The sequence below is a fragment of the Buteo buteo genome, unplaced genomic scaffold, assembly GCF_964188355.1.
Source record: "Buteo buteo unplaced genomic scaffold, bButBut1.hap1.1 HAP1_SCAFFOLD_55, whole genome shotgun sequence".
Taxonomy (NCBI): Eukaryota; Metazoa; Chordata; class Aves; order Accipitriformes; family Accipitridae; genus Buteo; species Buteo buteo.
Window position 1 is genome coordinate 101,804 of NW_027439221.1, and position 13,506 is coordinate 115,309.

The following is a 13,506-nucleotide window of genomic DNA, read 5'->3' on the forward strand; positions in this document are numbered from 1 at the left end:
CACACATCTCTGCCATTTTCCCATAATCTTCAAAGAACAGATTGGACATGATCAACACTTACTTGACCGGATCGTATTCATGGCAGGACTGTACCATCAAAGCTTTTAGTTCATCTTCTCGGAAGCACTGGCTTCAGCCAGATTGGCAGTCTGTTTCACAGGTAATTATTTGACACGCACATTGGAAACACATTTAAGCCCACACAGCCAAAGACAACACCACTCACCCCATCCTGTAAAGAGCAGCACAGCGCTAGCTGAGGTTGCATGAAAACAGCAGCTTACATAAAATATAGCTGTACTGAAGATGTTCTGGGGAGTCCTTACGCCATTACAGGCTTTATACGTGCCTGTTAACCTACCTGAAAAGAGCATCCTAGGGCACTCAAAACCTTAGGCTCTCTTTGAGCCTTCCACGAAGACTTGTGTAACTAATCCAATTTTCTCCCAAGTGGACTGAGGCCATGTGCAGCAAAAATTACACTATCCAGTATTTTTAAGCTGATTTTTAAGCTCCAGCCTAGTTGAAGGAGGAGACATCCACTGTACGCTTAATCGAGAAAGATGTATGCAAGGTTCATTATTTAATTCAATTTTGCAGCATTCAAAGACACACAACTTAAGATTTGGGGAAGTTGCTTTTGCTTGCTGAAATTCAGCTTCCGATACAGAAGCACGGTTTAACCTTCAGGTGCACAACCTCTCTTAAATCCTCCACAGAGCTGACGGGGATAGGCACGTCTTGCGTCCCTGAATACCTGGGACTAGGAAAAGGCCTTCTCAGAACGTGTCTTCCCGGCCTTAAAAAGGATGAGACATCCAGCAACCACCCTTACCATGTGTATTCTAAGAGAAAAAGAAATACTGGCAACACTGTTTATCATGGGGAGGAGGAATACAGCTGGAAAACCGTGAAGAAAACCATGGAACAGCAACACAGGATTCTGGATGCAATGTGTGTTATTTCATGAAAAACAACTTGAAATAAAAAATGATGGTTGGTGGGAGTTGTGCATAGTAACATGTAGCTGGAGTAGGGTCAGAATACTTAAACCAGGGAATTAGAAAGATATTTTGAACATTGGCAGATATACTACAGATAGTAATTCAGGAGCAGAGCGCAAAAAAAAAACCTCCTAAGGGAAGATTCATAATGGCCTCTTTCATACACACAGCATTTCTTTCTGTGGAGGCGAGAGCAGGCTGAAAACCACAGAAGACAGCCAGGAAGAGCAGAAAATTCAGGGCAGTAAATACACAAACTGCAAAGCATGTTCTAGCTTGACCTCGCACAGGGTCACATGTACCCTCATTTCCCAAGAGCCGGTGTGACGGGTACACTCAACCCCATAACCAAACTAGCCGTAGTTTGGTACAGGCTCCAAAGGAGGTAAAGGAGCCATAGCCAGGCCAAGAACTCCTCTAGTTTCAATCTCTTCTCTGAAAAACCCACAAAGGAGCCGAGTGACCCAGTGAGCACCGCTGCCTATCACCTTGGAACACTCATCATGCGATTAACACAGGAATAGCGGGTGGTTTTTCCAAGACTCATTTATCAAGGAGCAAAAAAAGTTGTGGGCACAGGGAGTCTCATGCATACCCTTCCCATTGCATGTGATTTGACTAGGAGCCAGCCACTTTATCCCATAAATATGACAGCCTAAGGGAGCCTTCTTTCAGCTCTCCCTCCTAGGCAGCGTGGCTGCATGGCAGTGATCTCCCCTCGAGCTGGGACGCCTCTCAAGGTTGCTCCTCGAGGCATAGAGGCCTGTTCTCAATAGCAGATCTTTGCTAAGTGACTGACAGCATGCTGAATTCATACTAAGGAAACAGTACTAATCCACGTAGCTACTTAATATTAACTATTATAAACTTTGTACAGATAATTCCATTAGACAAACTGTTGTCCAAGTCTGAGACTGAGATTGGACCGAGCCGCACCTAGGCTCCATAAGGAGTTTAGAAAGCAAGGGGGTCCCCTCTGAACCTCACGACTCAACGGGAGGGTCTTCCTTACCCTTTTGCATCTCCGGTCTCTGTGTGAATCCTTCCACCTCGATTCTAACTCAGTTCTCCTTCGTACGTTTCTTCCGTGCCGTAATTAATAAGGCAAACCTTGCCGTCCAACTTACTGAACCTCGGGAAACCACTGTCAAACTTTGTTAAATTCCTCATATTTATTGAACTCTGTCAAATTATTATTTCACCTCAATAAAACACACTGATGCTTCTCTCCTCCTGAGCGAGGTGCTTTCCGCCCCTTGGCAAGAGATTGGCGCAGCCGGCAGGATCCTGAATCTGGACTCATGACAGCCCACAGCACAGCCTGCATGGGGTGAAAGGCATGCATCAGACCTCAGGGCCATCACACCCACAGGGAGGCCTGGGGACAGCAAGGGCACCTGCTGTGTCCCCACCAGAGCACGCCTGCGGAGAGACGGCCTTCGGGAAGGGCCCTTCGGTCCGGAGCTGTTCCCTTGGCAGCACGCGGCCTTCGGGAAGGGCCCTTTGCTCCTGAGCTGTTCCCTCAGCAGCGCTTGCGAGGTGTGCGTGCAGCTCTGCCGTCCCTCAGTGCTGCTGTGGGGTCTGCGCCTGCTCGGGGAGGGAGGGAGGGAGAGGAGCTGCCCCGCGTTTGCTCTGGGTCGGCAAATCTTTCCCAAAAGGCGGGTCTGTCTGTGCTGCCAGCCACAGCCCTGGGCAGGAGGAGCTGCGTGACAGGAGCCCAAACCCCTCACAAATCCCCCCGTCCCCTCACAGACCCCAAACCCATCAAATCTCCTCACAGATCCCCCCAGACTCCTCAGAGACCCCAACATCTTCTCACAAATACACTCACAGACACCCCAAACCCCTCACAGGCCCCCCCCAAACCCCTCAAATACCCTCACGGATCCCCCCAAACACCTCACAGACCCCAACATCCCCTCACAAATCCACTCACAGACCGCCCAAACTGCTCACAAATCCCCCCCATCCCCTCACAGACACCCCCAAACCCCTCAAATCCCCTCACGGATCCCCACAAAACCCTCAGGGACCCCAACATCTCCTCACAAATCCACTCAACACCTCACAAATCCCCTCACAGAACCCCCCCATCCCCTCACAGACCCTGCCAAACCCCTCAGAGACCCCAACATCTCCTCACAAATCCACTCACAGACCCCCACAAACCCTTCGAATCCTCTCGCAGACCCCCCCAAACCCCTCAGAGATCCCAACATCCCCTCACAAATCCACTCGCAGACTGCGCAACCCCCCCAAACCCCTCAAATCCCCTCACAGACCCCGCCAAACCCCTCACAGACCCCAACATCTCCTCACAAATACACTCACAGACCCCCCATTGCCTCACACCCCCCCCAAACCCTTCAAATCCCCTCACAGACACCCCCATACCCTTCAGAGGCCCCAACATCCCCTCACAAATACCCTCCACACCTCACAAATCCCCTCACAACCCCTCCATCCCCTCACAGACCCCCCCCAACCCCTCAGAGACGCCAACATCCCCTCACAAATCCACTCGTGGACCGCCCAAGCCCCTCGCAAATCCCCCCCAAAACTCCTCGCAGACCCCAACATCCCCTCACAAATCCCCTCAACACCTCACAAATCCCCTCACAGACTCCCCCAAACCCCTCAGAGACCCCGCCAAACCCCTCAGAGACCCCCCCAAACCCTTCAAATCCCCTCGCAGACCCCGCTAAACACCTCACAGACCCCAACATCCCCTCAACAAATCCAGGCGCGGACTGCCCAAACCCCTCACAAATCCCCCCCCAAACCCCTCACAGACCCCCCCGGCCCCCACCCACCTGCACTGACCGGGCTGCAAGTGCACATTGCCAGCTCATGTCCAGCTTTTCATCCACCAGCGCACCCCCAGCTTACTCGCTGGCAGGGCAGCATGGGCACAGAGTAGGCCTTGGGGCCGTGCAAGCAGCCTTCAGCAATAGCTAAAACATGGGTGTGCTACCAACACTGGTTTGGTCACACATCCAACACTCGGCACCATATGTGCTGCTAGGAAGAAAATTAACTCCATCCCAGCCAAAAGCAGTTATGGCTCAATAGCAGCTTGGTGCTGCTCTGTGTTTTATTTCTGGCTTTGCCTTATGTGGTGTATTTGGCGCGCACGCAATGGAGGGGCTGGGGCTGGTATTGCCCTACACAGTACCCCTGTCCTGTGCACTCCAGGACAAAGCTGGCACAGGGAGCAGAGGGGGGGATGGTGACCTGTTAACGAGCCCCTTTGGTGCCTCTGTGGCTCAGAATTTAGCAGGACAGTCCCACCAGGGAAGCTGGGCTCCCCCAGCCTGTTGGTGGGTCCCATGCCCAGCTCCCTGCCTGCTGACACCGTGGGCATCCAGGTCCCTGTGTGCCCCGATACGAAGTTCGGCCCAGGACTGGTGAATCCCTGGGTCTGCTGCCATTACGACCTGGACAACTGTGCTACTGATCTGTATTTATTGCTGTGCCATTACTCGGACACGAATGGTCGATCCCTGAAGCTGTCCGTCAGGAGTCTGTCATTGTAGCCCACTGTGCTACTGATCTGTATTTATTGCTGTGCCATTACTCGGACACGAATGGTCGATCCCTGAAGCTGTCCGTCAGGAGTCTGTCATTGTAGCCCAAACCCATACCCTGGTGGGGCTGGCTCAGGCCCTTGCAGGAGGGCCGGCGCGATGGGCTTGGGGCGCGGGCGGGTGGCTTCAATTCCTCTGGGGGCTCGAGGTCGCTGGGCTGGTCCCGCAACAGCCGGCTGGCTGAGTTGGACAGCCATGAGGGCCGGGGTGGAGGCGGGCGGGCCGGGCGGCTGTCCGGGCTGGCGGAGGCCCGTTCCCTGCTGCTCTGTGGCAGGGGGGCCGGTTTTGCAGGCACAGGTGATGGCTCTTGCTGTCGGGTCCAGCTCTCCGGGGTGCTGCAGCGGCTGCTCCGGCTGTCCAGGCCCGAGGAGCAGCTGCTGGTGTCGGACCAGGCTCGCGAAGCTGCGGAGAGGCGCCTGCGGAGAGAGGAGGCTGCTGAGGCCCCACCGCGGCTGTGGGGCCGGGCGGGTGTGAGGGTGCGGGGCAGCACTGGGCGCCTCACGGGGTGCGGATGCCTGGCTGCGCGTGGGAGCTGTGGGCGTGGAGAGCTCCGTGCAGAAAACGGGGCACCCCGCACCCCTCGTCTGGGGCTCTGCTCGCCTGCCCACGGCTCGTCTCCTCTCGGCCCTGACCATCCTGACCTGCCTGCTCTGCACGTGCCTGGAAGGAGACCTGCCCGCGACAGACCGAGGGGACCAAAGCTGGGCACAGCGCTGCAGGGCCAGGAGAGCCTCCTGTTCTCCTTTCTCAGCGTGCCTGGCAGAGACCAGCACTCGGCTCCCCTGCCTGTCCCTGACCAGACAAGGGCACAGCCTCGGCTCTCTGTTCAGCGAGATGCTCTCCATCCTCTCTTCAGAATACGTATCCAAAGAGATACGTACCCCTGCACAGAAAAAAACCCTGCCTGTGCTGAGAACACGCATGCTGGCAGTGCTCAGGTGCAGATGGGACAGGCTGACTCTTTCTCCAAAGCAAGGCCGAGAGCTGGGAAGGCTCCTCACCACGGTCTCAGTTGCTGGGACACCCTGGTCGAGGTGAACCTCTGGGATTTACGGCATCACCTAACAGGGTGATTTCTGCTGGCAGGTTCACTGGCAGAAAGATGTCACTATTGCGCTTCTCACTTTCTATGGCAATGTCATCCCTCGTTTTTCTTCCTGACCTTGCTCATCCTACGTCTGTCGCTGGGTCTGCTCTTGTCGAGGCAGGGTCACTTTTAACTAACACTTGCCACAGGAGGAAGGCGTTTCACAAAAGAGTGCCCATGAATTGAGAGGCCAGTTAAAACATCTTACAGCAGAAATCTCAGTAGAGTTTGGCCAGTAACTGTCTCGGCACTCCACAATACCCTACCTCTAAATGTTTCATGGCTAATAGCAGCCATCTAATACAGAAGTTTGGCAAAAAAAACTCCCAACAACTCACCGTCGTCTCTTCCTCCACAGACAGATCACACAACACAGTATCATCCCAAACAGCACGGAGCCCAGGACCGCCACGGCGCCTTCTATGCAGTAGTACCGGAAATCTTGAGGATCCACAGCATTTGTGTTTCTCTTGTCATCCACACCTGCAGGAACAATTCTGTGCATTAGTGTGTCCTGCACGCTACTGGTAATCTCACAGGAGGTCTGACATTGCCAGGAAATGTTCTTTCTCACTTTGTTAGCATCTCTGCACCAGCAAACATGCTGGGGCTGCAATGTTTCCTTGGTTTCAGTAGAAGCAAAGGAAACTCCCAAAGCCATTGCAAATCAATGCACTCTGGAGCCTCTCTTTCTCCTCAGAGCTTTGCTCACACTGTGGTACGGCTGTAATCCAGTTTTCCCAGTGTCACAGGTTTGCTCCCCCTTCTTGGCCACCCTTCACGTTTGCACACAATTTCTTTTGCGCTCACCCACTTTCACTCCCCAAGGCTTGCCAGTGCTGCTGCCTGGAGGCTCTCTCTGACCCTTTGGGACAAGTTGTCCCAAAGAACTGAACAGAACTCATGAGGCCAGATGGAGAGCATGTGGGGGAGCGCAGCTGTTTGACCAATCGTTCCTTTGAGCGACACAGACAAAACCCATCCCTGCATCAGGGAGTGCCACCCCCAGCTCTCTCCCCAGCCCATCACCCACACCCTGAGGGGATGGAGTCAGGCCCTCTCAGGAGACACCTGAACCTCGCTCTCTCCCTCTTCGCCTTTCCTCCAGCGTGGGCACTGCTTGCATGCCCCCAGGTTTCAGGACTTGTCTTCCCCTTATGGCCCCCTGCAAGACTGCTAATTACCTGCACTCTTCGGAGAAAATTCGTATCTCCTGGCGTGGTGGGCTTCTCCAGGGCTGGACAGCACTGCCACTGCCAAGAATCAGAGAAAGGTAAAGCCTCAGCATGGCTCAGGCACAGAAGATGCAGGAGGGTGGCACAGGTTCCCTCTAAGCCCATGCCCCATCCGCCAGTGAATCCCTTTGGACCTCAGTTCACAGGAGGGATCCCCCTCTGTTGTGCTTAGGGGGACTCAGGGCAAGCTCTGGGATGCAGGTATAGCAGGAGGCACATTCCATTAAGAGTCGTATTTCCCATCGTCTGCTGTGGGTGGTTCAGATGGCCTCACCCCCAAAACGGTAAAGTTCTCAAATTCCTGTGAACAGGGTGTGGTGGGAGGTGAGCATCTCACTGCATCCACACAGAGGGTTACGAGTGAGTGTCTCTCTGGCACACTGATGGCAGTAACCTCCACACCCCAGAGATGACAGTCATCCTCAGAGAGCCGTTGCTGGCTTCTTTTAGAACACTCGCTCTGTACTAATAATAGTTTGGCTGCTGACAAGATGTGCAGTAGCGGGCACCAGGGGAAGAGGCTGCAGACACACAATGATTTTGATTCATGACACTGGATGACTGAAGGACAGCAATTACCTGGCACGCCTGTTGATTGAATTGCCCCTGTTTTTTTGTCAGAGACTGGCACTGCGTGACTATCTCCTTCCTGAAACGCCTCCTTCTCCACAGTCTCACGGTCCATCTCTTTAGAAAGAAAGTGGCTCACTTTAATTAGAAGTAACCGTTCCTCATCAGGAACGTGGTATCTTCAGGAGGCAATACTTCTCAAAATACATTAATAACGCTTAGAAACAAAGCCTGGGCATTTGGGGGTGCACCTAGTCACTAGTCCAAACGATGTGTCATTCATGGAGAAAAATTTAAGTGCTAGACACTTTCCAGTTTACCAGGAGACAGCAAATCCTGACCTGCTAAGAGACTAGGAGATTGCATGTGATCTTGTTCACATTCCACTTGGTGCATTTTTGGCAAACTGCAAGATGATGGTAAATTACTTCCCTCAGAGGAGACAGGAAGATGCTGTGGCCAGTTCAGGTGGGGAAAGAGTCCTTCTGAGAAGCACTTCCCATCATACCAACTCCACCACATGGTAAGGGTAACAGACACGCATAGTGGACTGAACCGCAAGCTCTTGCAAGCATATTCTGGGCACTTTCACAAGTGGCAGTGAAGAGCCCACAGTCCCCCAAAACAAGAGGAAAACCACAACCAAGTTATCGAAAACACAACTAGAAACAGACAGGCAGACCACCCGACACCGAATTCACAGCCCTTCATTTTAGCTGCCTTCAAGTTAGGTGTTGGGCCTTCAGCTGGGTGTCCAGCTTTCGCCTGTCCCTGACCCCGAGGTGTCACCGAGAGTCCTCAGACATCAAGGAGAACAATGGGGTTAGACCAGGCTGCGAAGCCGGGGTGCTCCCATCCTGCCCAGGGGATGCCTGCAGCCCAGGCAAAGTCTGCTGGTCTCAGTGACCCCAAGCTCCCGGCGCATCCTGTCCACTGGCCAAGGGCACTCTCCCTGCCAGTGACTGGCAGGGTGCTGGCCCTCTCATGGCTTATCAGGAATTGGCTCCTCAGCCAAGTCCCTCACACACTCAAGGTGCGAGCACTGTCAGTTCCTGCCAGCTGGATACCAACGTCTGCCCAGAACAGCTCTGGCCAGTAACGCTGTAACTGGGGCAGCAGCCGTCCCTGGGGCTCAGTTGAACCACAACTGGCAGCAGAGACTCTGCACCATCTCTACAGCTCACCAGCACCTGCAAGGTGTGAAATTTGAGTGTCAGTGCAGTGCGGCTCTGATCGATCCCTTCCTGCTGCACAGGATTCATGTCCATACATGCATCTGAAACCTCAGCTTCCCAAGACTTCTGGTTATACCCACCACGTGCTGCTTTGTCCAGTTCCTTCAGGATTTCCTTTAGGACTTCTGGTGACCGCTGGGAAGATCTTCCTATTTCAGCTTTAGCTTTATACTTTGCTCTTTGAGGACCTTAACAGAAAGTATAAAGTTAAATTTCTCAAGAATAACATACTGAAAACGAGCGCTTAGTCTGTGAAGTCAGTCAGGACTGACTACTCACCCCTAGGATGCCAGGTGAGCTCCAGCGCAGGACCCAGCCGAGAAGCTGGAAGAGCCCTCCCTGTACCCACATCTGCAACCAAACACCCACGAGAAGCTCCCATCATACATTGTGATATACACTGTCATACTGAATAGCAGAACATGTAAGGGGATCACAGAACAACATGGCACACACGATGCAGGCCTATATTCCCACACCTGCAAGAGACATCTTGCTCACATTTGGGCTTTGAGCTGGCAGCTCTCAAAGGAAGTAAAAAGCCATGACGTACCCGTGCGATCTCCCTGCGCGTCAGCCCTGGAACCCGGCTGGGAAGCTGGATAGCCATTGCGTCCAGCCACGTCTGTAAACAAACAGAACAGAGAAGCTCCTGTGAAATACTTCAATAGACTTCTTCAGATGTGAACGGCAATGAATGCAGTTCACACACAGGGTTGCTCCATGGCACTCGTCTCTCCCTGCCACTCAGGAGCACTGTGCAGACCATTACTGGGTGCCTGGAACATGCCAGTTTAAAACAAACCATGTACAGAGCTGCCGGCAGAAAGGACTCCCTGGAGCCCACACCAGCTCTAAACTCAACCCCAACAAGCCCAATGGCTTTGCAGCAGGCACTGGAAGCAGCGCAGGGTCAGAAAGGCTGGGAAAGAATGTTTTGCAAGGCAGAGCGCCCCAGGCCACATCACTGAGCCTGACCCATTCCCTCTCTGCTCTTCTGCATGTCTAAGCATCAGCCAAGAAAATACTAACTTAAATTTCATATGAACAAATATTAAAACCTAAATGCCCGCTCATTCAACTGACATACCTGTGGGGTTGCCCTGAGGCTCCCGGACAAGATCCGGCTGAGCAGTCGGGTGGCCATCGGCTACAGGCACAGCTGTAATCAAGCACGTTTCCATTAGAGGCTGTGATCTACCTCTTTCTCAGTGACCTGCAGTCACTGGAGGGGGGGTCAGGTAATGACGTGGGACCCAGACATGGGTGGAGGTTTCCAAAGCTGCAGAGGGCCTGGGGGACCTGGGTTCACCCAAGGAGAGCACTGCCAGGCTAGAGCAGGAATGCTCCTGTTTTTCTGAGCAGACATCTCCCAAGGACGGACATCCCTGAGGCTGAAAGTCAGGATTCAGCCAGGGAGCGGCAGAGCCAGGGCCCGGGGCACAGCTCTGACCAGCGCGGGGAAGAAGTGCCCCTGCAGGCTATTACCTGGCCCCTGCGGTGCTGCTCTGGCCCCGACATGCAGGCCAGGGGAAGGCTGCTCTGGGGCAGGGCAGCACAGGGCCGGCTCTGGGGATGGTTCCTCACCCCGCGGTGCTACTCTCGGCCCCACCATTCACCTGGAAAATGCCTCTGCAGCGGCTGCAGCCCCCTGCACCTCCCCACGGGACATCTACCTCCCGCTGCCCATGAAGCTGGCCGCGGCTCATCCGGCCCAGCCCGGCCCCGCTGCTCTCACAGCCCTGCCACACCACGACCCCAGCCCCGCTGTCACCCCGAGGTGTGGTGGGTGCTGCGCCACGCTGCCAGCGCTGGGTGCTGGCCCTCGCCTGCCCACCTACCTAATCCCCGCGCTTGCCACGGAGCAGCCCCGACATCCCAGGCTTGCAGGGACACCACAAAGAGGATAAGGAGGCAGGCGGGGGTCATGGTCCCCCACGCCTGCACCATGCCGCCGCTGCTGCTGCTGCTGCTGCTGCCGCTGCTGCTGCTGGCACTGCTGGAGCGGTGCCTGTGGCACAGCACTGCACATCACGGCGTGGCACAGCGGGGCTCTGTGACCTCACAGTCCTGCCTTCCCACCGCGGCCACGGCCCTGGGGCACTGCCCCTCCCCCACGTGTGTTGAGTTTTTGGGTTTAGATGAAATTAAGACCCCTTCAGCATCCTAGCTGTCTGCACATCAGCACACTCCCTGCCATCCTTAGGCGCTTTTGGCTACAGCTGCTTCTGTGCTTGCTGTTTGGCCACTGCTCTTCTGTGGATTTCTCTCTGCCTCGGACTCTGAGGACAATTATGTGGGATCCTCTGGGCTGAGGGGAGGGGAAAAAAAGAAACCCATATTATTTCCTATATGTAAATGCTACTGAGGCTACGGGCTGGCCAGACTTGTATGGAGAGCTTTAAACTAGATTTAGTGGGGGAGGAGGAGGAGGAAAGGAAGAACAGGAAGAACAGGAGGAGGACTAAAAGATCTTTCCTTTCCCACAGTGTTGCATATCTGGGGACTGATACAGCATCACTTGCCACCTAGTCAGTGAGAAGTCCAATTCCTCTAAGCAGCTGCAGGTTGGTACCCACCAGCATTGGGTACATGATGCAGATAATAATTCAGCAGGCTGCTGAATGATTGTGAATTCATTTTCACAATCTTTTGGTAAATAACAAGCAAATTAAGCTTAGCGAGTCAGGAGGTAAACTCAAGCATTAATTTCATGTACGAGCAAGAAATTGGTAACTATGGGGAAATGATGTTCAAGGATACAGATAAGACGGTGGAAAACACAGCTTCAAGAAGTCATTTATCTTACTGTCTTCGCTAACAACCCTAGAGTCCAGCATTATGGGGCCCATCTCTGCAACAGGGGCTATTTCCAATTTGAGCTACTCTTCAACACCAAATGGGAGGCTATAAATTGCCTCCCACAGGTGGAACTGCACCATCAGGAATCCTGCTGTATGACTGCCAGATAAAGTGACTTCAAAAGCTGGAGGTGGGAATCCAATTCCAGGTAAAAAAAATAAAAAAAATAAAAAAAATCTTATCACTACTGCAATTCTTGATGTCCTCTGTTCATACCTGGAACATTTTATGTACCTACATCTCTTAACCACACTAGAGAACACGCTGAGGCAGGAAGGGTTGCAGATGTAGCTCATCGAGTCTAAACCACAGCTGCCTTTAAGGATGTATGGCCTCACTTTAGCTTTCATTGTGCAAAACAATCCCTAGTGTCACACTGATGCAGCCTGCTTTATTTGTGAGTGCAACAAGCCCTCAAATCCCACATTTGTGGTTTCATGAGCACAATTCTGCTGGATCAGTCCGTTCAAGAGAAAACAGGCTGCCTAGCAAGTATCTCAAAAGTTCCCAGGAAAGGATTAGTCTGAGAACTTGAGAAGCCATCTGACCTGGAAGGAGAAGTCCCTGAATCGGATGGGACAAAGACAGGCAACAGGACATTCTCTAGTCTCACGAGGCCGAGCTGTGTGCTGAAGAAAGGGCACTGTGACATGAGCTTCTGGTGGAGTCCTTGGTACCACAGGAGTGGCCCCCCCAGATCTCAGTTCAGGGATTTACTCGGTTTCAACCCCACCACGCCTCATATCAGCAATGGGAAGACAGTGGATCTCAAGTAAAGGCAATGGGCTCTCACCCCGATCCAGATCCACAGTGGTCCGTCTTCTACATAGCCTGTGCAAGCCTATCCCTGGGAGCTTGGACTTCTCTGGCCCAAGGCTCAGCCTGTAGCTCTTTCTCGAGAAAGCAGTCCCAGCACCTCTCGTCATCATTCTTCACAGGCGTCAGTTCCACAGTGGACATCGGGCAGACTGACGCCTAGAACAAAGCTTGCTGGGGAGGATGCTGCCTTCAGACTTCTCCCTTTCTTGGAGGCTGAGGTACCTCGACTGAACAACAGGGATAAGCCAAAAAGTAGTCAGTGTCCTTGCGCTAACAAAATCACACAAGAGCCCAAAGGCAGATGCCTTCCCTGCTCTCAGTCCCACCTGTTCAACAGCTCAAAATCTTCCCAAAGCAGACAAATCAGCCTACCAGATAAGGCATGAAGCCACACACCAGCCAACAACATTGACCCCATGCCAGACAAAGGCACAGGCAGAACCAAGCAAGAAACTCACAGGCAACCTTTGCACCGAGTTTGAGCTAGAAGCACGAAGCTAGCACAGGACTACAGCAACCACCACTGCCAAACACGGCCCAAACTGTCAATGACATTGCAGTTTTACATGTGTCCTGGTGAGACGCTTCTGCCTTTCACTCCTACACTGCATTCTTTAGTACAGGAGTAGGCGCCTGGTTAATCTTCTACTTAACAGGTTACTAGATTATTCAGCTATCCAAAACAGAGGGAGTGAGAGAGTGTCCTGGGTTCAGCTGCGATAGACTTAATTCTCACAGGACAGAGAGAAAGAGAGAAATGCAGATGAACTAAACTACAAAATAGTATCATTGACTACAAAGCAAAAGACCCAGAGACCAGCTGTTGCTTTTACAGGGACAAAAGCAGATGCAGGAAGAAGTACATGGAATTGTTTGCAGGTGAAAACCTAGCACGGGACTAAAGATTCATGATCTTACCCAGTGTTGCTAGAAGGCAAAGGATGCTATCAGAGCTACTCTGACGTGTGCCGAGACATTTAATAAATTCAAGCTGCTGTTTCCATCCAGCTTAAAAACGTTAACTTACATCTCTCTCCTGTTTCTGAACATCCAGATAGCGAACTATCACCACAAGCCTCGTTCACTAGACATTTTCTGACAAACTG

At 52.9% G+C, this 13,506-nt stretch overlaps 1 protein-coding gene across 1 annotated transcript; it reads right to left on the reverse strand.

The window, feature by feature from the left end:
• Positions 1-4,470: 4,470 nt before the first annotated feature.
• Positions 4,471-12,745, reverse strand: LOC142027766 (uncharacterized). Its single transcript, XM_075021974.1, has 9 exons — positions 12,375-12,745; positions 9,810-9,881; positions 9,273-9,344; positions 8,999-9,070; positions 8,800-8,907; positions 7,494-7,601; positions 6,864-6,932; positions 6,018-6,162; positions 4,471-5,008 (listed from the first exon to the last, which is right to left on the reverse strand). Exons 1-9 carry the CDS (start codon positions 12,508-12,510, stop codon positions 4,579-4,581), a joined length of 1,212 nt encoding a protein of 403 aa, XP_074878075.1. The 5' UTR covers positions 12,511-12,745; the 3' UTR covers positions 4,471-4,578.
• Between the last annotated feature and the right edge of the window lie 761 nt (positions 12,746-13,506).